This window comes from Oncorhynchus nerka, linkage group LG10, assembly GCF_034236695.1.
Source record: "Oncorhynchus nerka isolate Pitt River linkage group LG10, Oner_Uvic_2.0, whole genome shotgun sequence".
Classification (NCBI taxonomy): Eukaryota; Metazoa; Chordata; class Actinopteri; order Salmoniformes; family Salmonidae; genus Oncorhynchus; species Oncorhynchus nerka.
In genome coordinates, this window is record NC_088405.1 from 29,826,614 (window position 1) to 29,851,329 (window position 24,716).

The 24,716-nt window shown below is 45.9% G+C and overlaps 1 protein-coding gene across 1 annotated transcript in view; it reads left to right on the forward strand.

Annotated features, from left to right (window-relative positions):
• Window positions 1-370: 370 nt before the first annotated feature.
• The window catches only part of bcl11aa (BCL11 transcription factor A a), a 53,039-nt gene continuing 28,693 nt past the window's right edge, over window positions 371-24,716 (forward strand). The window contains exons 1-2 of the mRNA XM_029669438.2: window positions 371-686; window positions 4,837-5,232. Of these exons, the coding sequence (XP_029525298.2) occupies window positions 632-686; window positions 4,837-5,232 (451 nt within the window). The 5' untranslated portion in view covers window positions 371-631. The remainder of the gene's footprint in view (window positions 687-4,836; window positions 5,233-24,716) is intronic.

The window sequence follows — 24,716 nt, forward strand, 5'->3', positions numbered from 1 at the left end:
TTCTCATTCTCTATTTCTCTCTTTCCCTCCCCGCATGCAGCATACGTCTGGCCCCCTTCGAGCTCCTGTCCACTGGCTTTCCTTGCTCTGTTTCACTTCGTCCCCCCCTCGCCACACACACACACACACACACACACACAGTGCACATTGCTTTCATTAGACATCTCTTTCTCTCTCCCTCACTCTCTCCCTCCCCCAAGTACCTCTTGTCCGGCCCCCTGATCTTTCTGTCCATTGGCTTCCCCGGGTCTATCTTTCATGTCCAGCCCCTAATGAGTGTCCATTGGTTTTGTTATTTCCCTTCCCTCCTCCCACTTTGCCGCTTCGCCCTGCCCATGTTTTGTATGTCTGTGTCCATCCATCTCCTGACGTTCAAGTTCGCAGGAACGTCACGTCCGCACTTGAACTTGCAGCTCAGGGGGGCTTTTGCCATTTTTTCATCTCTCTCCCTCGCTCTCTTTTAAAAAAAGCCATGACGGCGATCCCACAATCCATCTTCCCTGCGCCATCGTTGTATTATTTCTAATTTATTTTGGATGTCAAAGGCATTGATGAAGATATTTTCTCTGGAGTCTCCCTTCTAACCCGGCTCTCCCGATGTGAACCGAGCTGAACGCTGCCACCAGCCACCATGTCTCGCCGCAAGCAAGGCAAACCCCAGCACTTAAGCAAACGGGATTTTTCGCGTAAGTACATCTAAATTGTAATTTCTACTTTTACCACACTCCTTTCTACCCAGTCCAATACTGTGTCCATTCAGAAAAGCGGAAACTGGGTTACATGGAGCGTGATTCAAACGGGCACTTTGGACACTGGACTGCACGGACCCGCGGTCAAGTGGACTTCACCGTGAAATCGAGGGGAGAATCTCCCCGGGTGAAATACATATGGGCGCATAGCATATTCTACCCAGGCTGAAAGAGAAAAGTTTGATCCAGCTTTCACCCCTACGAAAAATCGGATAAGTTTGCAGCGAGAATGGCATTACATTCACAGGCACTGGCTTTAATGCCCCCGTTGCCTCCGCCACTAAAGTGCATAGGCTACATTAAGGTACGCGGAGCGTATGGGTATATGCATGCTTTCCGCGGAGCTATGTAGAATATCGCCCGGAATATCCTGTACCGGTGCCTGTCTTGGATCGAGGCAGGTTTCTCCCCTCTCGTGCTATTTTTGGAAGGTTTTCAAAAACCTGGAAGTGGATGTTGTTTGGGAAAAATCTCGTGTCCAACTGTTTACAAGCACGGAGTGCGCGTGTAGCTCCTCGAAATATATATATATATATATATAAAACGGCGTATTTGTACCCTGCTTGTCCATATATCCTTATCGAACGGATTATAGTGTTTACATTGATTCTGCAAGGTGTTCTCATATAGTGGCGGGAAGCATATGCTTCATGCTGTCTCGAGTAGCCTAGTAAAAGAGGGTGCTTTCGTAAAGAGCAACAGGACCAACGCGTTTTCTTTTCCATAGCCTATTTTCCTCCCCACTTTTTACCAACCCACATTTGGAGATTTGGTATTTATTTTAGTTTATCATGCAGTTCATTACCCTGAGGTAAGACAAAACAAGAATAACAATGAAATGTTATTTATACTGTAATTACAATGTAAAGACATTTTTGAATAATGATACATTTTTACGTTTAACTAGTCTATATGGAAAACTCCGCTTAGCACACATTTATTTTGATATGGTTGAGTTAGTTTGCATACATAACCAGCATGTTTACAATGTTACAAGCTGCAGGCAGTTAGCTAAATATGCGTTTGTAACAAGAGGATCACTAAGGTAGCATGTCCAATACCCGTTGTTGCCACACCGTGTATTTGTCCTGCAATCGTCCCTTCTCTGTAGCGCTCGAATGGTGTTATATGCGATAACATGCCCTAGATCCACGTTGTTGTAACATTGTATCGTATCGTGTGGCATTATTAGGTTTCCGCATGAAGTCGAGTGGCTTTAGCCATATCTCTGGGTTTCAGTGTAGCCAGGGCATACTGCCCAGCTGCATCGGCAGGCTTTTGTTCGTGTCGGAATCCCGTCGCTAGGAGGCAGACAACGATCAGAAACTGGACGTGAACTTGAACCTGATCAATTTCACCGCCACCTCAATCTACATATTTGAGGATATGTTTAGAATGCAGGGAAATGCATAAGGGGATTTTATACGGCACGTTTCCCCTCCTCTTTTCTCTCCAGTTTCGAATACAGTTATTTTCTACAGAGGTATGGAAGTTGAACACATTTCAATACAAATGTCAACATTCTGTAGTCCTAGAATTTGTTAAACTACCTAAACGCAAAAATCTCCATCAAAAAATCTTCAGACCCTTTTTATTTTATTTGAAATGGTCGAAAATATCATATTTTACGATAAAAAAAAAAGATTTACTTAATGTGAAAAATCATCACAAAACTTGTCCATATGAATAAAATATAGGCCTATGATGGCTTTAAATTAAGGTTTGAATGTTTTTTTAGCACATATTTCGTATTAGGACAAAAAAAGGACTATTAGTTGTTCATATTTCCTGCCGATAAGGAAGGTATCAATAGTGTTAATGGTAGGCTAATCAAACCCCTTGAAATGTAATGGAATTTACAGAAGTGGGAGAAGAGATATGTTACTAATGTTTGCCACCTTTCATTCCTATGGGCTGTGCATCAAACAACACACACCGTTTTTTCCACATTGTGCAGGAATTACATTGTTTTAATATCATGCAGAATGAAATCACTTTCAAATGCATGAATTCATGTGTAGTACTGCCTTACATAGCGTGGTTTTCTTATAGCCAGTTAGAAAATCATTTTTCCACGACAGTTTTCTTCTTCTTTTTATTGATTTGCCACGCCGAATTGAATTAGTGACAAATCATGTTTATCCCACACATTATAGGAATAGGCCTAAAATGTAATGTATCTCAGTGTGCCTACTCTGATGCAGCCTATATTTGAGTTTTTATCTGATATTGATTGCATCCCATTGGTTTAGGAGCCGGACATGTATTCGTGGAAGTGATATTATTCAGTTCATGTTTTGAATATGTACATATGTCCAGGTTTCTCGTCTCCTTCAATTCCATTTCAAGCAGTTCAATGTAGACGGCACAATATGGTGCTAAATACTTTGCATAGGCCTCTGCAGAAAAAGATGCAATCAAATAATATCATTCTAATATGTGTTTATCCCTTTGTAATTAAAACCAACAATGCGTTATGCAACTCTATAAAATCTACTCTCAGTTCAAGTTTAAGGTGAGGGCTTAGTCTGCTTTCATTAGATTTTATCCAGTGAATTTAATGCCTAGGGCTGTTGTATAACCTCGGCTGTTCTGGTGGTAGACCTGACGTTAAATTAAGGGTAGTAACCGCGCAATGTTATCTCTATGTCCCTGTTCGCTCGCAGATGTCGTGTAGGATTGCTCGTTCAAATGATATTTCCTTGCGCGCGGTGGGAGCCAACCCACATTCCTCTCTCTCTCTCTCTCTCTCTCTCTCTGTCTCATACACACACTCTCTCCCTCTATCTATTATCTATCTGGCTCTAGGTTGGGCGGAAATAAATGTAACCTCAGTTCACAGGATCCTATCTATTTTATCAAACATCCCTACCAATCATCAGCCACTACAAATTGAAATCTATTTTTTGATTCTCAGTGGTTTTAAGTTCATTAAAATGTGAAATTGGCAGCTTAGTAAAGAAGGTCAAGATGCTTAACCATTAGGAAGCTAAAAAGAAAGCTACTCTCACCTCAGAGCGACAGATTTCAAACACGACGGGCCGCTCAGTAGTAGGCTACTTAGTGGTAATAGTAGACTCCTGTCTAACCTCCCTTTGTGGTGAAATAGCTCCCATTTACACAGCTCGTCTGTCCGTGTATAACAAGACTGACACTCCCCGTGTGACAAAAGGCAACTTTCAAACGAGTCAAGCGTTAATCCCGGCTTCCACGGCGAGGAATTTACTTGAACGGTTCCTTAAGGCTGATTTCCGGCTGTAAAAGTGGTTATATAGGAACTGTAAGTCACACGTGCAAAGAGTCCAGGAGAGTTTTTTTATTTCGAAACACTCAGGCTGCTCGTCTTTTCTGCACACACATATGTTGGAAACATTTGTAATATCCCCCATAATGAATTGAGAGAAACAAGCTTGATCCTATATGAACTATTATTCTATCACACATTGTAATGTGATTATTCTGCACCTATAAATACTGTTTTGAATATGAAAAACACATTTTTGAAAACGATATTTGAAAAAGCATTAAACATTTTTCCTTTTGATTATGAAGTATCCAACTGTCTCTTTCCTGCTACACTTTTGATTACTACCAGTCTATAAAAAAATTATTAAATTATGCCAATTTGTTATCTATCAAACTAAGGCTTTATTTGTCACACCCTACAACCCAAAATAATATTTCACATCCATTATAAAGCCTGCCTTTGATTAGATGCCTTTCTTAGTCATTGTCGTGCTAATTTCAATGGATGTAAAAGTAGAAGTGGGCATAGTATGAAATTGACAGGGTGTTAAGTGGAGCTGTCTGTCAAATGCCAGTCACACCAAAAGTTAGTCACACACTTTTCTCTGCAACACCGCCCAGGCATTACTGCCTCTGCTACTGCTACTACTACTACTGCTACTACTACTACTGGGGGTGTAGTCTGATGCCTACTACTAGTTTTGGCAGAATGGTGAGAGAGAACTAGTCAAAGCATGTGGTCGTTGTTTTGCACGGTTGTTGATACTGCTAAATTGAACATTATGCCTCTAATTTCCCTTCTCCCTCCCTCCCTCCCTCCCTCCTTCGTTGCTGCTTACAGCCGAGCCCCTGTCTGCCATCGTCTCGGAGGAGCTCTCGTCGGAACGCTGCTCACAACGCTCGGACCGTTCAGAGAATGGCACGGGCACACTACGGGTTGCTGTGGAGACGGAGCATGACCTGTTGACCTGTGGTCAGTGCCAGGCCACCTTCCCCCTGGGGGACATCTTGCTCTTCATTGAGCACAAGAGGAAGAGATGTCATGGACCACCCTGTCTGGCCAGGGGCCTGGACAAGCCCCCCTCCCCCTCACCAGGCCTGGCCCTCACTCCCTCACCCTTCCTGGCCTCACTCCGCACGCGCCCCGTGGAGGTGGGCGTCCAAGCCACGCCGGGGGCCGATGATGACCGCTTCTCGTTGCCCAGAGGGATCTGCCCCAAGCAGGAACACATCCCAGGTAACCACCGTTCCCCACAACATGTTGTCGTTACATAAACAATAGGAGCTGTGTTTCAAATTCATATACAGTATCTCTATTGGCGTAGGTGAACTTGAGTGAACGTGCAGAAACATGTGTGCGTCATAAGGCTAGCCGTGCATGGGCGCATGTTTAAGTTTTGAAGTGTGTCACAAACCACTATTATATGCAGTGACGTGTTTGAATATGTATAGCCCTTGTGGGCTTGTGTGTTTATGTTGGGGAGGCGGGGGGTGTCGTGTAGTGTGTGTAAGCATAGACGGGGTACTGCAGAGGCCATATATTGGGCAGAAATGTTCCCTCTCCCTATAGGATTTGCAGTCCTAAGAGAGCGAGTGTGAATGCCACTGCCATGATTGGCTCAGATTGGGTCCTCATTTAAGTGATCCATCTGATTGGCTAGGACTGATAGGCTAGGGGCGGGGTCTATTCCGGCTAACCACAACTGTGAAACATCACAGGGAAGCCCAGAAGAATAGGATAAAATAAAAACGCATCTTATGACTTGATTTATGGATTGTTATCTCATCCCTGTCTCATATCGCCTTGTTCTTGCTGGCTGGAGTTGTTAATTAGAGACACATATGCATCATAGTGCTGCTGCTCTCTAGCGGTGTGTGTGAATATGTGTGTGTGTCTTTACGGATACATATGTGTGTGTGTGTGTGTGTCAGCCTGCAGAGGGGAAACGGTTAACTTGGCACAGCAGTTGACCTCAGATCCATTGAGTTTGACAGAGAGAGGATGGGGGGAAGGTTGGTTTTCCACAGTAATCAAATATAGCCCAATGGCAAAGTGACACTGGTAACCTTGACTTAGTGGCCATTTTGCAATGGCCTAAATTGGGGCACAGGGTGGGTGCACTGGCTGGCAATGCTGCGGACTCAACCCACCCACCATGCAGGGAAACAAAGGTTTGGCACATGGGTCAATGTGTGTGTGTGTTTGTGACACTGCGTGTTGGAGGGAGTGGTTTAGAGATTTTTATATAATTACACGGTTGTGCAGTGTGTATATGCCTGTAAGAGGGCATACACAAATTCTGTGATGTATGTGTTTTTGTCTGTGTGTGTGTGTGTGTGTCCACGGTTTCTCTGGGATATGTGTTCATGCCTTTTCAGGATGTGTGTTCCAGTTTCCCCATATAGGCTACAGCTTTATAGTGTGTGTCATTTCATGTGTGTGTGTGTGTCTGTATGCTTCTGTTTGTGTGTTCTGTTGTGAGGCTCTCATCTGGAGTGTGTGTGTGTGCCGCTTGCACGGTGTGTGTCTGGGGGCTCTGTGAGAAATGCTGCTGTAGTTCTCTCATGTGGCTCTAGCAGATGTCTCCTGATCTCACTGTGGTCTCTCCCCACCACATCTTACACCAGTAAACAAAGGCTTGCATATTCTCCATTTCTCCATTTCTCTATTTCCTTTCTTACTCTCTTGTTTCCTTCTAATTTCTCTAACTCTCTCTCACTCTGTCTGCTATTTCTTTCCCACCTCTCTCTCTCCTCCTCTTTCTCCCTTAGTCTTTCTTTCTTTCTTTTTCACTCTGTGCAGTATAACAGCGGAGGAGTGTACACTCGGTTATGATGGCTCGCCGAGGAAGAGTCGTTTATTTAAAGCATCTTAACGCCACTAATTATTTGTTATAGTGTAGTTTTTCTGTCTATTTCAATTAGGGTTCTCTTTCAGTGGTTGACTGGCAGCACTAAATAAGGCCTGGGAAAAGATGAACTAGTAGGATGGATGCGAGGAACAAAACAAGACTGTTAATCACTCTGCTTGTAAACAACGGCAGAAAGGCTTGGGAATATAGAGAGTTAAAGGGCGGATTTCAAGGTGGCCATAATTACAGTTCCTCTAGATATTATTTTACAGTTTTCATCTGGCCTGTCTCATATATGTGTGTTTGAGTGTGCAAGTGCGTGTGTTGTATAGAAATGCAGGGTAGTGACTGTCTCTGTTTTAGTCCATCTCTTCTCATCAGGCTAGATATCCAGGTTTTAGGAAATGAGTCTGGCCTGGATCATCCTCATCAACAATAATTTAGATCTGACCTTTGATGCTTTAATATTGGTTTCGTGATTGGCTTCTGGATTTTGGTATGGAATAGACTCCAGGCAGGCCCATTTCAGTGGTACGTTGGGCGTAGAAATGTAGTGTAAGGTGAAACCCACCGTGTGTGTGTGTGTGTTTTGTATGAGTGTGTGTGTGCAGTGTGTGTGTGCAGTGATTGTGTGTGTGTGCAGGGTGTGTGTGAGTGCAGTGTGTGTGTGTGTGTGTGTGTGTGTGCGCGCGGGCGTGCGTGCGTGCGCTCATGCATGTGTCGGTCTTACCTGGTTCCCCAGCTCATTGTCTTCTTTAGTTCATTCTTAACGGATCGGCAATGCTAATCAGGGTCGTGTCTCGACTCTTGTGTGTGTGTGTGTGTGTGTGTGTGTCTGCTTAGCCATTTTGTTTTTAAGATAAGATGTTGCTGCAATTTCAGCATAAATGATCCCAGCCATTTAAACACACACACACACACACACACACACACACACACACACACACACACACACACACACACACACACACACACACACACACACACACACACACACACGGTCTCAGCCAGCAGCTAAACTGGGTTATTATTTACATCTTAATGTAATGGGTGAGACACGTCTGGTGGGGTCAATGGTATTATAAATGAATGTTATGTTTTTGGAATCATTTGGTGTGAATTATTTCTGTTTTATATTTTTTTAAATTATTACTATTATTATATTAATCCATTTTTATTGTAATTTCTAACAATCATTTTTGTAATTCTTTGTTTTACACAAAGCAATGTCAGTAACAGATTTGTACAGCTATAGAGTTGTTTTTGTATTGTTTCTGCACCATGAATATTTATTACTGTGTATTATTGCATTGGTAAGTGTGGTAGTGGGGAGTTTGTCATTGGTATGTACCTTAGGAAAATATGGAGCATTGCTCTCGTGGTGTAATACCCATATTTACATATCAAACAGCTCTGTTTGAAAAGACAGAAGGCAGTACCTGTCGGGGAGTGTGTGTGTGTGTGTGTGTGTGTGTGTTCCATGTGGATTGTTGTCCTTGATTTTACTACAACCACATTAGGTTGGGATCTCTTACGCTCTTTAGTCTATTGATGCTACCACTGTGTGTTCTGTGAGTACTAACACAGCACTAAACTGATTGTGCCATGTGTAAAGTCATGGTAAAAAAGCATGAATGATTGTGCAACACTGAAATATATTCTTCTTCTACTAACCCCATCACAATGTGGTATACAAAGCACTTGAGCCTTGTTGTTACGAAGATATCTCTGTCCCCATGACTTTCTCTGGCTCTGTATATTCCAATGTACACTATATGGTCTGGAGTCTCTGCATATTTTGTGCTGTTGATGCTACGGCTAAGCTAAAGCCGGGCTATGACATGATTGCTGTTGCGGTGTGGTAGATTAGGCGATTAGCCTGCACTGCTAGCACTGCTAGTGTTTGTTAAATGCACCCATCTTTTTATCTTTTGCTTTAATTTCAGAGCTCTCTCTCTCCCACTCTTCTTCTCTCTCAAACACTTTCTCTATATCATTTTTAATCATATTTGATGCTTTCTCTCCCTTGTTCTCTCTTTTGCTTATCATTCTTCTATGCCTCTCTACCTATCTCTCTCTCTACCTATCTCTCTCTCTCTACCTATCTATCTATCTATCTATCTACTTCACTCTATCTTTGCAATAGTGTTAAAAGTCAATGCAAATCGAGGGCACCCGATAGGTATGGAATCAATTACATTGTGTGCTTGTGTGAGTGCTTGTGTGAGTGCATGTGTCATATGTGTGTGTGTGTGTGTGTGTGTGTGCGTACGTGCGTGCGTATGTGCGTGTGCGCATACGAGCCAGCTGCAGTCTCTAATGCCAAAACACCATGCTGAACTAGTGAGTGAGTGTGTGTGTCTGTGTGAGAACAAAGCATCAGAATCTCCCTACCATTACCCCGTTGTCTCTCGCTGTCTAAATCCCCCACCACTTCATACGCCACTGTCTGTCACGACACCAGGGATCATCAAAGAGTCATTTGGTTTTGCTGGGAGGGTGTGTGGAAATATACTCTTATGCTGGTCTAGCAGGCGCGTTTCTCTGCTTGTCTTTCCTAGGCCCCTCTGTAAGGATTGGGTTGAAGGAGGTGTGTGGAAGGTCATTTATCCCACCTCGAATAGAGCAGTTGTAACATTGAGAGAGTGGATGATCAGCCAAGGAAAACGTCTTCTATACACTTTGGCTGGAGATAAACACTGAACTTACCATGGCATAAGCAAAACACTGAGAATCTTTCTGTCTTTTAACTTCCATTACATTAGAAGGTTAAAGGACCCTGGACTGAATGGCTTGTTCTGCATGGCATGGCGATGGTGTGTGTGTTATTCTTGATATTTTATGACACATTTCAGACAGGTTTTCACGTTCGTTGATTTTGACTGATATTAAAAATGACAGATCTACAGTAGATGTCATCTGAATTTTTAAAATAATTGTTTTACTTGTTACTATTATTAGATTTGTTTTTGATTGATTGATGATTTGTCCTTTGCCCTATGTGGCACAGACAAACCATTGCCCCACCTTTGGTTTGAATTTAGTTTATTTACATAAGGTAGTGGGATATGGATTGAAGCCTATTTGATATCATTAACCAAATCGATACAGTGACATACCTTATTATCTGATTTTGTATTGGAGTTGTCAGGCACTATGCACTATGGCGGAATATTGTTAATAGCTTATGTTTTTTGTTTTTTCTTTGTCAGTGATGGATTTATGTTTACTTTTCTGAATTGTAGAAAACAGAAAGCTACTGTTTTTTGATGACTCGTTTTGATACCATATGTGGTGTGTGTGTATCCACTACATCAGCCCATGACAGTGTGGTCCTAGCCTAGCTCTCTAATGATGTCAGAAGTTGTGCAAAGCTTGTCTATAAAACTGTTTATACACTACAAAGCTTATTTATATATCCCAGTGAATTACACACTGCTGTTTTATATACAAAGTCGAAGAGGCCGGCTCAATTCAGCATATTTGCATATGTGTGAGTTTATGTATACACTCTCTGTGTGTGAGCTGGACATGTGTATATGTGTTTGTGTTCTCTTAGTTGTGTATGCTTGTGTGTATTATTCTACCAGTGTGTGTGTGTGTGTGTGTGTGTGCGTGTGTGTGCGTGTGTGTGTGCGTGCGCGTGCGTGCGTGCCCGCTCATGCGCGCGTGAGCCCCATTGGGGCGCGGTTGAACATGAAAGGGTGTGTGAGTTGGCAATGTAGCTGTAGGACATCCCCTGGCAGACTGTGCCAGGGCAGAGTTGGCACTGAGTGTGTGTGGGCAGTGTGTGTGTGTGTGTGTGGGGAGAGGCTGGCTCCTGACTGGGGTTTCATGTTCGTCATTTGGCTTTACTACCACAGAAGAGCATCATTGTGGTGCAGGGGAACACACACACACTTAAGTTTTTTACAGTTGTCATTTGTATGTATGTCGGGTTGCATGTGTGACAATCTGTCTGTGTTTCTGTATTTTTGTGTGTGTTCGGTAAGCATATTCTTGTCAGGTGTCAGTAGTGTGTTGGCTGTTCTGCTTCTATCTTTAAGGAAGGACAAGGTATAGTCCCACCAGGATAATAATGCCCTCTCACCCATCACCCCTGGCAAGACTACGTGTCACAACTACTGGCCTATCTCTGACAATCGATTAATGGCACTATTTTTAGTGACCAGAGAAGAACTGCCCAAACACACACAAGACGATCTCCAGTGGATTTTCCACCCAGTTGCATCACAAAGTCTGATCCTCTTTCTCATTTAACTTGTACTGGTGGATTTTTGTTAGGATTAATATTGGGTTTTATTCACTTTTTGGTTTAAACTGGTATGAATTTATACACTAGTGTGTGCTTGCCCTTTATCATAGTCTCTTTAGCCAGGTGTGTGTGTGTGTGTGTGTGTGTGTGTGTGTGTGTGTGTTTAGCAATACTAATTATTCCGTTGTTTGTCTGTCATGCCACTGCATAAAGATGAATACACTTTACTGTCCATGTTAACACACTCTAAGAAAATTGCACTTACATGAAAAGATGCGTGTCTACAAGCACACACACACACACACACACACACACACACACACACACACACACACACACACACACACATAAACACACAGACAAAAGCCCCTACCCCCTGACTGAATCTTACTGATAATCTGCTCAGGCTCATTTGAATTTTAAGCACTTCTTTAATCTTCAAAGCCCAAATTGCTTTATGAATATGCATGGTGTGGGTAGACTTTAGTTCATTACCTAGTTGTAAATTCTAATGACCATTAGGTCCTCTCAGTAATTGCCAATTGTTTTGCATTTTTGATTGGCCTAATACCATGTGCATTCTGAACACATCAGCACGGCCTGTCAGACCTTATGTGCATGTATATATATGTGTGTGTGTGTGTGTGTGTGTGTGTGTGTGTATGTACATTTGCAGGATAGGTTGGGGTAGTGTGTTAGAGAGTAAGGAACTGCAGGGTGTAAATAACTTGTATGGTTGTAGTGTTTTTCTGTCGGGGGGGTTTGGCCTAAATTGCTGATGTAAATGAAAGCGGCGTTTTGTGTGTGAAGATTGAGAGTTCACTGGGAGATTGGACATATTTAATTTACATGATGACTCGCCACTCCCTCATTACTGCATGGGGTTTTCACACACACACACACACACACACTCGCGCCCACGCACACACACACTCGCGCCCACGCACGCACACGCACGCACGCAATCACAAACACACACACACACACGCACGCACGCAAACACACACACAAACACACACACACGCGCAAACACACACACGCAGACACGCACACACACACATGCACACACACACATGCAAACACACGCACACACACACACACACGCAAACACACATACGCAAACACACATACGCAAACACACATATGCACACACACACGCAAACACACACACACACACACACAAACACACACGCACGCAAACACACATACTGAACCTCTACCAAACTGTGTGTGTTTCAGGAACTTGTGGTGTAATGGTGTTGGCATGCCTGTCACTCCTCTTCCCCTCCCTCATTTTCAGTCCCTCTCTCTCTCTCCTCTTTACCCCTCTCGCCCTCTCTCGTTCTCTCTCCCCTCTCCTTGAGGAAACAGATGTTAACCCCCCTCCTCTCCACCTCTCCTCCTCAGAGCTCTGATTTGAATGCGGTGCCATTTTGAAGAGAGCGATTTGTCTTGCTAAGTGAGTTTCTCTGTTAACATGGGGAAATGGGTAGAAGGGAAAATGAATTGCATCATTCAGCACCAGAGGGGGCTGGTGGGAGGAGCTATAGTAGGACAGGCTCATTATAATGGCTGGAATGGAATGAATGGAACGGTATCAAACACATCAGACATATGGAAACCTCCGTTCTATTTACTCCATTCCAGGTATTACAATGAGCCTGTCCTCCTATAGCTCCTCCCACCAGCCTCTACTGTTCAGCACTGGGATGTGGTTAGTCCCACATGCAAATATGGTCTGAAAAACAGACTCTTGATTTGCCCCAGACACACACACACACACACACACACACACACACACATACAGACATACAGAGGCATGCCAACATAGCTTGCTTTCCCTCCCCAGTGGGTGGCTGAAACAGTGGAGACAGAGGGGAGAGGGGGAAGGAGAGAGAGAGAGAGAGAGAGAGAGAGGCAGATTAGGACAAGAAAGAAAGAGAGAAGTCAATCAAATAAATACATTTGTGGACAATAATGAGCCTAGACATTTAAGCAAAAGAGTGAAAAAAAAGATGAAAACAACCAACAACAAACAAAACAAGAACAAGGGGTCATCTTTTTCCCTTTTGGTTCCTTGCTGTTTTTTCCTCTTCCTTCGTTCCAGTTTGTGTACACATTGTGATGAAACAGAATTCTTAAGCGGGGAGAAATGAGGAACGATGTGAACGACAGTCTAATGGACACATTGAAGGGAGAGAGGGAGGGGTGGAAGTGGTGTGTCTGCCTGGGTATGGTGGGGGTTCTTGTCTCCAGTGGGATTTAGAAGGCCTGTTTCCTGAAGTCTCTCTTAGCCCTAAACACACACACACACACACACACACACACACACACACACAGCACACACACAAATAAAAAGACGGTGGATCTCACAGATCCCCATCAGTTAATCTTACTGCCTAAAAAGTTCATGTACTTAATAATTTATTTGTGTTTTGGATACAGTTTCCCAGATGAATATTAACAACTTTGAAGTGAGCTAGCAAGCCAGGGGTAGGGCTTAGTGTGTGTGTGGGTGTGTGTGTGTGTGTGCTCGGTAGTGGATCTGCCCTCTTTCACTTCCCTGTCTCTGGTCTTTGGCCAAGGGCATGCATAATTGATCCCACACGCGCTATCATTTTCTTGATGTAATTGCCTCAGTAAGATATGATGAAATCTAATGGATAATTTATTATTTCAAAATGGGTAAAGAAACAGTGAAATGTCGGAAGGGTTTTAGGGGTGTATGGGTGGTGTGTGTGTGTGTGTGTGTGTGTGTGTGTGTGTGTGTAAGGGAATGTGATAATGAGGTGGTAGTAGAGGAGAGGAACAGCAGTGTGTGGTCGAGCGGGAAGAGAAGAGAGGGGTGAGAAGGATAGAGGAGAGAGAGAGAAAAGGGGGAGAGAAAAGAAGGGAAAAAAGGAGAGAGAGTGGCCACACTGCTCCACTTTAAATGTGCTGCTTTTCCCCAGTTCCAGATGTAGTGTCCGTCACCACTGTATGTCAAATTTGGAGCCTCGTCTGGGAAAATAAACAGACACTCGCCAGTATATTAGTATATTCTCCCAGCGTGTTTCAACGTCTTAAGCATCACGTATTTAATACCTGGCTGAATGTTGAAGCATGAAAATAATCTGTAATGCCTTGAATGCTTGCCTGACAAAAAGGACGTGAAAAGACAAGCCACTTTTCTCTCGCATTGCCTGTAAGAACTGAAATACATGTTAAACCTCCACCTCTTTTCTCTCTCCACCCCCTTTCTTCCCCTCGTTCATTCTTCCTGGCCGTTCTTTGCCGAGGCGAATATGTCTCAACACGCTGTGTGCTAGCACGAACAACTGTCTCTCTCGTATGGTGAAGTTGACTGGTTAGAAGAGAGGGAGGGGACACCTGTGCCACAGTTCAAGTCATCCTGGTCCAACACACATCTATATTTGATATGCCAAGAGTAGAAGAGAGAGCGAAGGGGCCAATAGAGGGAGAGAGTGGTTGTGTGGGCCCCATGGAAGCCCCCATGCAGCCACAATTCTGCCCCTATAGTGAAGCAAGGAAAGGGGGCTCTAGAGGCCACTGGGTAGGCATAGCAGACAGACAGACTAATAGAAGGGCTTTGGGCAAGGAGTGCCCCCCCCCCCGAATGCACACACTGAGAGAGGGGGAGGGACTATGGCTGATGTCTGATGCTGGTTGTCCATTAACAGATGAACTTGGCAGAGAGCCAACTGTTTGATGAGACGGGTGTCATAGACTGTGTGCTGGGGCTAGGGCTGCTTGCTCTCCCCTCTAGTCCTTTCTCTCACTCTCCTTTCTTTCACTCTCTCTTGTTCTCACTTGCTTTTCCTTTCACACTCGATTTCTTCCTTTCTCTTTATTCCTTCTACCTCTTCTTTTTCTCCCTCCCTCCTTTTCCCTGACTGTACCTGACTACACATCAAATGCTTCCAGGTTCCCTTTTAGCCAAAGGGAATGCCACTGCCCCCCCCCCACCACTCTTCTATGCCCAGAACCAGTTCAGACCGGTTAGCTGGCCTTGCAGCCAGGGCCTCTGTCATCTCGCCTTAACGGAGTAAGGGGAAAGAAAAACAACAGAAACGCCAAAAAGGAAAATGAAAGCTAATTTCTGATAATGCAGCTGACCTGAGGGTGCTTAGCTGGCGAATTAAAAGAAATAGAGAGAGGGAGGGAGGGAGGCAGAGAAAATGAAAGAGATCAGGGCTTATCAAGGTAGAGGAAAAAAGCAACGGAGAAATGGCAGTGAAATAAGTTTGCCGTTTTTTTGGGCCATTTTTCCAGGGTTGTGTTGAAAATGGAGGTAGTTGGAGAGGAGCTGGGAGGATGTATGTGTGTTAGATCCACATGGCCGTGTATGCGGAAGGCAGACATTAGCAGGAGTTCTTTATCTTTGTACAGTGTGTGATAGTGGGGTGGTACAGCTAGACACTATAGAGTCCAGTGGCAGTTGGTGCCGTTTCTTTTATGAGCATGGCCTTATTTCTATTACAGCATATGTGAAAGTGAAAGAGATATAACAAAATATAGCTAGCTCTCTCTCTCTTGCTTCTCCTTCATTTTTGAAGACATGAATTTGTTCAAAACTGTTTTCTCTCTCTTTGAGTCATCTACTCATCACATTTTATGTACTGCAGTGCTAGCTAGTTGTAGCTTACACTTTCAGTACTAGATTAATTTTCTGATCCTTTGATTGGGTGGACAACATGTCAGTTCATGCTGCAAGAGCTCTGATAGGTTGGAGGACGTCCTCCGGACGTTGTCATAATTACTGTGCCTATGGAAGTCTATGGAAGGGGGAGAGAACCATGAGCCTCCTAGGTTTTGTATTGAAGTCATTGTGTCCAGAGGAGGACAGAAGCTCTGTCCTCCGGCTACCCCATGGTGCTACTCTACAGAGTGCTGTTGAGGATACTGTACACCTTATTTGCAAAACAGTGTGTTCTAATCAATTATTTGGTGACGTGAATATATTTTGTATATTTTTTATCTAAAAATGATAACTTTTTTAATGTTTCGCAATTTTTATTTTTATGTAATTCACTGGCGAGGATGGTCCTCCCCATTCTCCTCTGAGGAGCCTCCACTGATAAAGTCATAAAGCTTCCAAATATGGTGGATAAATAAAAGATGTCTTACTCAGGCCAATTACCATAGAAAACATTTTTCTGCTTAAGGGGTAGCTCTCCCATAGGCACCAATGCAATAGCAGCTGGATATGGTCTACTTATTTCATTGACTCTATATGAACCAGATAAAAGGAGCCAGGCAGATGTCTTGCTTCCTCTTCTGTCTCTGCCCCCCCCCCTCCTGGGTTCAAAAGTCACTGGTAGAAAAGAGGGCGGAGATCCTTGCTGGGACGATGGCATCAAACCAAAGCACCTCTCACATTCTAATGCCAGCTTGATGGATGTAGGCAGTATGCAGCAGGCCATGTGCAGTAAGGTGATCCTGGGGCCCTTCTGTCCTCTCCTATCCTGGTTATGTCCTGTCATCATACTCCCTCTCGGACACCTATAGAACTTGGTCATGAGTTCAACCTTTATCCTTCAGGTCAGTCCTTACACATGTCCAGTTCTTTCAATAAGGGTTTCATGAGAGCAGGGTGTTATAAGGCATCCCACATGCCCATGTGTATGGTTGGGATACGTTTCATGCTGTGTTGGTATATTTAGGTGTGGTGGGGTGGTGTCTGTTGGACGTGTTGGTTATGCTGGTATGTGTGCAATACAGTACATTAGAGGTCAGGAAGTTTGTGTGGGTGTGTGTGTCAGTGGGTGAACCAGTGTGTGTGTGTGTGTGTGTGTGGGTGCCATATGACAGGGCATACGCTATTTGGACATGGTATGAAGGACACACAGCTTTTATATGAAATGTGATCTGGACACTAAGACCAGCCTGGCCAGGCCTGAGAAATGGAGCCCGCAGGTCTAGAGAGAGAGATAGAAGTATGCATAGAAATATAGACACACACACACACAAGCACACACACACATACACACACACACACCATTTTCTCTTGCCCTGGGCTGTCCTGTCTGCAGGGAAGTGGGAAGCTTACTGTCCCTACCCCTGGCCATTGCTCACTTTACCCCTATCCCATAGGCTATTTGTGACCACATTAGCTGCAATAAAAATGCATTTGAACCTTCCAGCTATGATTGTTGAATAACTTTTTTTTTCTCACTTTCCTAATCTACGTAAACATTTAAATCAGCACAACATGCTTCCTCCTGCGCCAGTGAAATCTCTTCCTCCGGTTTGATTATTTTCTCCCTCTAAACTAGGATTAAAATGTGGATGCCTCCGTTCATCTTTACAGAGCGTGTTGTCATCCCTTAATACAGTTTTACCCTTCCCTCTGGATACCACCCTCCCACTCCCACAGCAGACAGATAGACAGAGATGCAGGGAGTGAGAGGTGAAGGAGAGACAGGGAGAGAAGGGGAGTCAGGGAGTGAGAGGTGAAGGAGCGACAGGGAGAGAAGGGGAGTCAGGGAGTGAGAGGTGAAGGAGCGACAGGGAGAGAAGGGGAGTCAGGGAGTGAGAGGTGAAGGAGCGACAGGGAGAGAAGGGGAGTCAGGGAGTGAGAGGTGAAGGAGCGACAGGGAGCGAAGGGGAGTCAGGGAGTGAGAGGTGAAGGAGCGACAGGGAGAGAAGTGGAGTCAGGGAGTGAGAGGTGAAGGAGCGACAGAGAGAGAAGGGGAGAGAAGGGGAGTCAGGGAGTGAGAGGTGAAGGAGTGACAGGGAGAGAAGGGGAGTCAGGGAGTGAGAGGTGAAGGAGCGACAGGGAGCGAAGGGGAGTCAGGGAGTGAGAGGTGAAGGAGCGACAGGGAGAGAAGGGGAGTCAGGGAGTGAGAGGTGAAGGAGCGACAGGGAGCGAAGGGGAGTCAGGGAGTGAGAGGTGAAGGAGCGACAGGGAGAGAAGTGGAGTCAGGGAGTGAGAGGTGAAGGAGCGACAGAGAGAGAGAAGGGGAGAGGGGAGTCAGGGAGTGAGAGGTGAAGGAGTGACAGGGAGAGAAGGGGAGTCAGGGAGTGAGAGGTGAAGGAGCGACAGGGAGCGAAGGGGAGTCAGGGAGTGAGAGGTGAAGGAGCGACAGGGAGAGAAGGGGAGTCAGGGAGTGAGAGGTGAAGGAGCGACAGGGAGCGAAGGGGAGTCAGGGAGTGAGAGGTGAAGGAGCGACAGGGAGAGAAGGGAGTCAGGGAGTGAGAGGTGAAGGAGCGACAGGGAGAGAAGGGGAGTCAGGGAGTGAGAGGTGAAGGAGCGACAGGGAGAGAAGGGGAGTCAGGGAGTGAGAGGTGAAGGAGCGACAGGGAGAGAAGGGGAGCCAGGGAGTGAGAGGTGAAGGAGCGACAGGGAGAGAAGGGGAGAGAAGGGGAGTCAGGGAGTGAGAGGTGAAGGAGCGACAGGGAGAGAAGGGGAGTCAGGGAGTGAGAGGTGAAGGAGCGACAGGGAGAGAAGGGGAGTCAGTGAGTGAGAAAAGAGGAATGGGAAAGAGAAGTAAAGGAGGGACAGAGAGAGAGAGGGAGGGAGGTTACGGGTCAGAGAGAAGGAAGAAGACAGGGAGGATGAAGAGGGAGAAAGAGAATCAGGTAGAGGGTACAATGTATTGGGCTCCATATTGTTTCCCCGCTGTGTTGTGTGTGTTCATGGTTTTGTAGCATTATTGTACAGAGGGCAGATCCCTGTAGGCACCCAATGTTCAGCTAATGGGGTCAGGTGTGTGTAAACCTTGGTGTGTCTATGATATATGGATTATCTTTACTGTGGCATATTTAGTTTGGGTGCTGTCGCTGGTCAGTGGTGTGAATGATGAATGGAGATGTCCACCAGATTCACCCGAGCACCTGTGGTCCCTCGCTCTCCTGCGGTGGGCCTTAGATACGGGTCTAGCCCCGGCCGGGTGGCGTGTGCATGAGGGGGATTGGTTCGGAGTAAAGAAACAAATACTTTCATTTCTGTCTTTCTTTGATGAAAAGGTGTGATTGTTCTGCTAGTGTTGGATTTCATTCCAAAATGCACATTTAGATGAAGGGGTCTGCATACTACATTTACATTTGAGTCATTTAGCAGATGCTCTTATCCAGAGTGGCTTACAGGCGCAATTAGGGTTAAGGGCACACCAGCAGATTGTTCACCTAGTCAGCTCAGGAATTCGAACCAGCAACCTTTCAGTTACTGGCCCAACGCTCTAACCCGCTAGGCTACCTGCCTACTCTCGCTCTGCTCGGTGGGTCTGTGGAATGGAATGGTCCAAGTATTTACAGCAGGCCTGGTCGGGAAGCCTCTCTCAGCCCTCTGTTGACTTTGGGCTGGTCCGTGTCCTGCTGAAGTGCTTTTTATTAACACCCCTGAACAAGAGCCTTTTAGTGGTTGCGTGTGTGTGTGTGCATCTGTCTTTGTGTGTGTGTGTGTGTGTGTGTGTGTGTGTGTGTGTGTGTGTGTGTGTGTGTGTGTGCGTGCGTGTGTGTGTGTGTGTGCACGTGTGCGTGTGCGTGTGTGTGTGCTCATACGATTCATGTTTGCACATGCAAGCTTAAGCCAATGCCTATTGTTTTCTTAAGGGCTTCTTCAAAGATATCCACATCCGACTCAACCTCCTCAATAGAGCTGTCAACCACTTACAGCTTCATTCTAACATAAAAATGCCACTGTACATCCTCTGATGAAGCATTTCTTGGAGTCTTAAAGGGATAGTTTGGGATTTTGCCAATAAAGCCCATTAGGAGGTTTTCAACTAGACTGAAGTCTATGGGAACAGCTAGCAGAAGCTACCTCCAACTTCCTCCATAATGGACTCAGAGACATAACAATGGTATCCACAACTTCATCTGACTGGGGACAGTCCAGTACTATCCCTTTAATAGCGTAGTGTACAGTTTGTGTTCATAGTTGTGGTCTTGTTGACTTGAAGTCCTTTGTCTGCATCAGAGCTGGATCCTATAGCTATTGTACTTTGTCTGTGTTTGTTTATTACCTCTTTATGTGCCTCAGGCCCACTCTTCAATCTCTCTCTCTCTCTCTCTCTCTCTCTCTCTCTCGTTCTATCTATGTCTCCGTCCGTTGTGTGTTTTACAGTTCAGCTCTCCAGGCGCCATGGGGCGTGTGTAGGTGTGTGTGTGGTCTTTTGGAGTGTTCCGTTTTTGTAACTAAGTGTGTGACTCGGTCAACTCTGACTTCTGGGAGGCTGCAGCAGAAAGATGCCAATGCCCGGGATGAGTTATACTCTGGAGAGTGTGTGTGTGTGTGTGTGTGTGTGTGTGTGTGTGTGTGTGTGTGTGTGTGTGTGTGTGTGTGTGTGTGTGTGTGTGTGTGTGTGTGTGTGTGTGAGTGTATGTCAAACAGATCTGTGTCTGGGTGCACTTGCACTGGCTCTATGTGTGTATACATTCATAGTTTCACTGTAGTCTTCTTTCTTTTTCTCTTTTTCTCTTTTTCTCTTTTTCTCTCTCTCTCTCTCTCTCTCTCTTCTTTCTCTCTCTCTTGCTCTGTCTTTCTCTCTCTCTCTCTCTCTCTCTCTCTCTCTCTCTCTCTCTGTCTCTCTCTCTCTCTCTCTCTCTCTCTCACTGTGTTGTTGTTGTCTTCGCCTCTTTGTAGCAGTAAATACCCTTGTTACCCGACACAGATACACTTTTCTACTTGACCGGGCAGAGAGAGAGCAGGGCTGACGGGGTATTCTCCGGTGACCCCCTGCCCTCCGGTTTGAAGGACAGAGTTAACACCCTGTGCCCATGTTTCTGTGCCTCTCCTATCTTTATTTATTTATCTCCTGGAACTCAGAGATGAAACGCTGGTTTAATCTTTGACATAATATCCAAACCAGCCTTTTCCAGCTGATGGAATCCTCTTGGGTGTGTGTTACTGTGAGTGTGTGTGTGAGAGCGTGTGTGTAAAGATTTGAGTTTTATTTGGTTGGTTTTGCTCTAAGTTTCCTCCTTTATAGTAATACTGTAGACACACAAAGCAGGGAGTAACTACTCATATAGTCATTCATTGTAATTTCCTCTCTCCTAACCTCAGTGATGTTAATAGTGACTATGCCCTTTTAATAGGATTTACCATGTAATGCTACTAATAGTTTAGACAGAATTATCTTTTTATGTACGTCAAAAGGCTAATAAAACCTAGCAATGTTTATTGCTTGTGCCCACACACACACACACACACACACACACACACACACACACACACACACACACACACACAGACCACTCTGTACCGAGTTCTGCCAAGTCGGAACGGCAGGCTGCCAGTAAAAGGCCTGTGATTGGGCTGTGATCATATGTCAACACAGGGTTAGCCAACCATAGCGTCCAGAGTGCCCCCCTCCCCACAGCCCTCATTTAGATCATAAGGGTTAATTAGCTGAACACGGCCCCCTGCCACCACCACCACCACCGACCACCAGCACACCACAGAGGAGCTCCCCGCTCAGACCAAGACCAGCACCAGAAAGTACTAGCGCTGAGGCTAAACCTGTGGCCCATGTTAGCACAATCACTAGCACAGACGCCACAGCTGCTGCTCATATGAGCTGTCTGTCACTTATGCTAAGCTAAGGTTAACTCCACCACTACTACTAATACCACTTACTTCCTCTAATGTACATCTGTTGCTGTGGCCCTGGGGAATAGCTGGGACAAGGCAGTGTAGAGAGATAATAGGACTGTATTGTGCTGGGGCTAGGTCAGTGTATTGTGCTGGGGCTAGGTCACTGTATTGTGTGGTGCTAGGTCAGTGTATTGTGCCGGGGCTAGGTCAGTGTATTGTGCTGGGGCTAGGTCACTGTATTGTGTGGTGCTAGGTCAGTGTATTGTGCTGGGGCTAGGTCAGTGTATTGTGCTGGGGCCAGCTCACTGTATTGTGTGGTGCTAGGTCAGTGTATTGTGCTGGGGATAGGTCAGTGTATTGTGCTGGGGCTGGGTCCGTGTATTGTGCTGGGGCTAGGTCAGTGTATTGTGTGGTGCTAGGTCAGTGTATTGTGCTGGGGCCAGGTCACTGTATTGTGTGGTGCTAGGTCAGTGTATTGTGCTGGGGCTAGGTCAGTGTATTGTGCTGGGGCCAGGTCACTGTATTGTGTGGTGCTAGGTCAGTGTATTTTGCTGGGGCTAGGTCAGTGTATTGTGCTGGGGCCAGGTCACTGTATTGTGTGGTGCTAGGTCAGTGTATTGTGCTGGGGCTAGGTCAGTGTATTGTGCTGGGGCTAGGTCACTGTATTGTGTGGTGCTAGGTCAGTGTATTGTGCCGGGGCTAGGTCAGTGTATTGTGCTGGGGCTAGGTCACTGTATTGTGTGGTGCTAGGTCAGTGTATTGTGCTGGGGCTAGGTCAGTGTATTGTGCTGGGGCCAGGTCACTGTATTGTGTGGTGCTAGGTCAGTGTATTGTGCTGGGGATAGGTCAGTGTATTGTGCTGGGGCTGGGTCAGTGTATTGTGCTGGGGCTAGGTCAGTGTATTGTGTGGTGCTAGGTCAGTGTATTGTGCTGGGGCCAGGTCACTGTATTGTGTGGTGCTAGGTCAGTGTATTGTGCTGGGGCTAGGTCAGTGTATTGTGCTGGGGCCAGGTCACTGTATTGTGTGGTGCTAGGTCAGTGTATTTTGCTGGGGCTAGGTCAGTGTATTGTGCTGGGGCCAGGTCACTGTATTGTGTGGTGCTAGGTCAGTGTATTGTGCTGGGGCTAGGTCAGTGTATTGTGCTGGGGCCAGGTCACTGTATTGTGTGGTGCTAGGTCAGTGTATTGTGCTGGGGCTAGGTCAGTGTATTGTGCTGGGGCTGGGTCAGTGTATTGTGCTGGGGCTAGGTAAGTGTATTGTGCTGGGGCCAGGTCACTGTATTGTGTGGTGCTAGGTCAGTGTATTGTGCTGGGGCTAGGTCAGTGTATTGTACTGGGGCCAGGTCACTGTATTGTGTGGTGCTAGGTCAGTGTATTGTGCTGGGGCTAGGTCAGTGTATTGTGCTGGGGCCAGGTCACTGTATTGTGTGGTGCTAGGTCAGTGTATTGTACTGGGGCTAGGTCAGTGTATTGTGTGGGGCTAGGTCAGTGTATTGTGCTGGGGCTAGGTCAGTGTATTTTGCTGGGGCTAGGTCAGTGTATTTTGCTGGGGCTAGGTCAGTGTATTGTGTGGGGCTAGGTCAGTGTATTTTGCTGGGGCCAGGTCACTGTATTGTGTGGTGCTAGGTCAGTGTATTGTGCTGGGGCTAGGTCAGTGTATTGTGCTGGGGCCAGGTCAGTGTATTGTGTGGTGCTAGGTCAGTGTATTGTGCTGGGGCTAGGTCAGTGTATTGTGCTGGGGCTGGGTCAGTGTATTGTGTGGGGCTAGGTCAGTGTATTTTGCTGGGGCTAGGTCAGTGTATTGTGTATGGGCTAGGTCAGTGTATTGTGTGGGGCTAGGTCAGTGTATTTTGCTGGGGCTAGGTCAGTGTATTGTGCTGGGGCTAGGTCAGTGTATTTTGCTGGGGCTAGGTCAGTGTATTGTGCTGGGGCTAGATCAGTGTATTTTGCTGGGGCTAGGTCAGTGTATTGTTCTGGGACTCGGTCAGTGTATTTTGCTGGGGCTAGGTCAGTGTATTGTGTGGGGCTAGGTCAGTGTATTTTGCTGGGGCCAGGTCACTGTATTGTGTGGTGCTAGGTCAGTGTATTGTGCTGGGGCTAGGTCAGTGTATTGTGCTGGGGCCAGGTCAGTGTATTGTGTGGTGCTAGGTCAGTGTATTGTGCTGGGGCTAGGTCAGTGTATTGTGCTGGGGCTGGGTCAGTGTATTGTGTGGGGCTAGGTCAGTGTATTTTGCTGGGGCTAGGTCAGTGTATTGTGTATGGGCTAGGTCAGTGTATTGTGTGGGGCTAGGTCAGTGTATTTTGCTGGGGCTAGGTCAGTGTATTGTGCTGGGGCTAGGTTAGTGTATTGTGCTGGGGCTAGGTTAGTGTATTGTGCTGCGGCTAGGTTAGTGTATTGTGCTGGGGCTAGGTCAGTGTATTGTGCTGGGGCTAGGTTAGTGTATTGTGCTGGGGCTAGGTTAGTGTATTGTGCTGGGGCTAGGTTAGTGTATTGTGCTGGGGCTAGGTTAGTGTTTTGTGCTGGGGCTAGGTCAGTGTATTGTGCTGGGGCTAGGTCAGTGTATTTTGCTGGGGCTAGGTCAGTGTATTGTGCTGGGGCTAGATCAGTGTATTTTGCTGGGGCTAGGTCAGTGTATTGTTCTGGGACTCGGTCAGTGTATTTTGCTGGGGCTAGGTCAGTGTATTGTGTGGGGCTAGGTCAGTGTATTTTGCTGGGGCCAGGTCACTGTATTGTGTGGTGCTAGGTCAGTGTATTGTGCTGGGGCTAGGTCAGTGTATTGTGCTGGGGCCAGGTCAGTGTATTGTGTGGTGCTAGGTCAGTGTATTGTGCTGGGGCTAGGTCAGTGTATTGTGCTGGGGCTGGGTCAGTGTATTGTGTGGGGCTAGGTCAGTGTATTTTGCTGGGGCTAGGTCAGTGTATTGTGTATGGGCTAGGTCAGTGTATTGTGTGGGGCTAGGTCAGTGTATTTTGCTGGGGCTAGGTCAGTGTATTGTGCTGGGGCTAGGTTAGTGTATTGTGCTGGGGCTAGGTTAGTGTATTGTGCTGCGGCTAGGTTAGTGTATTGTGCTGGGGC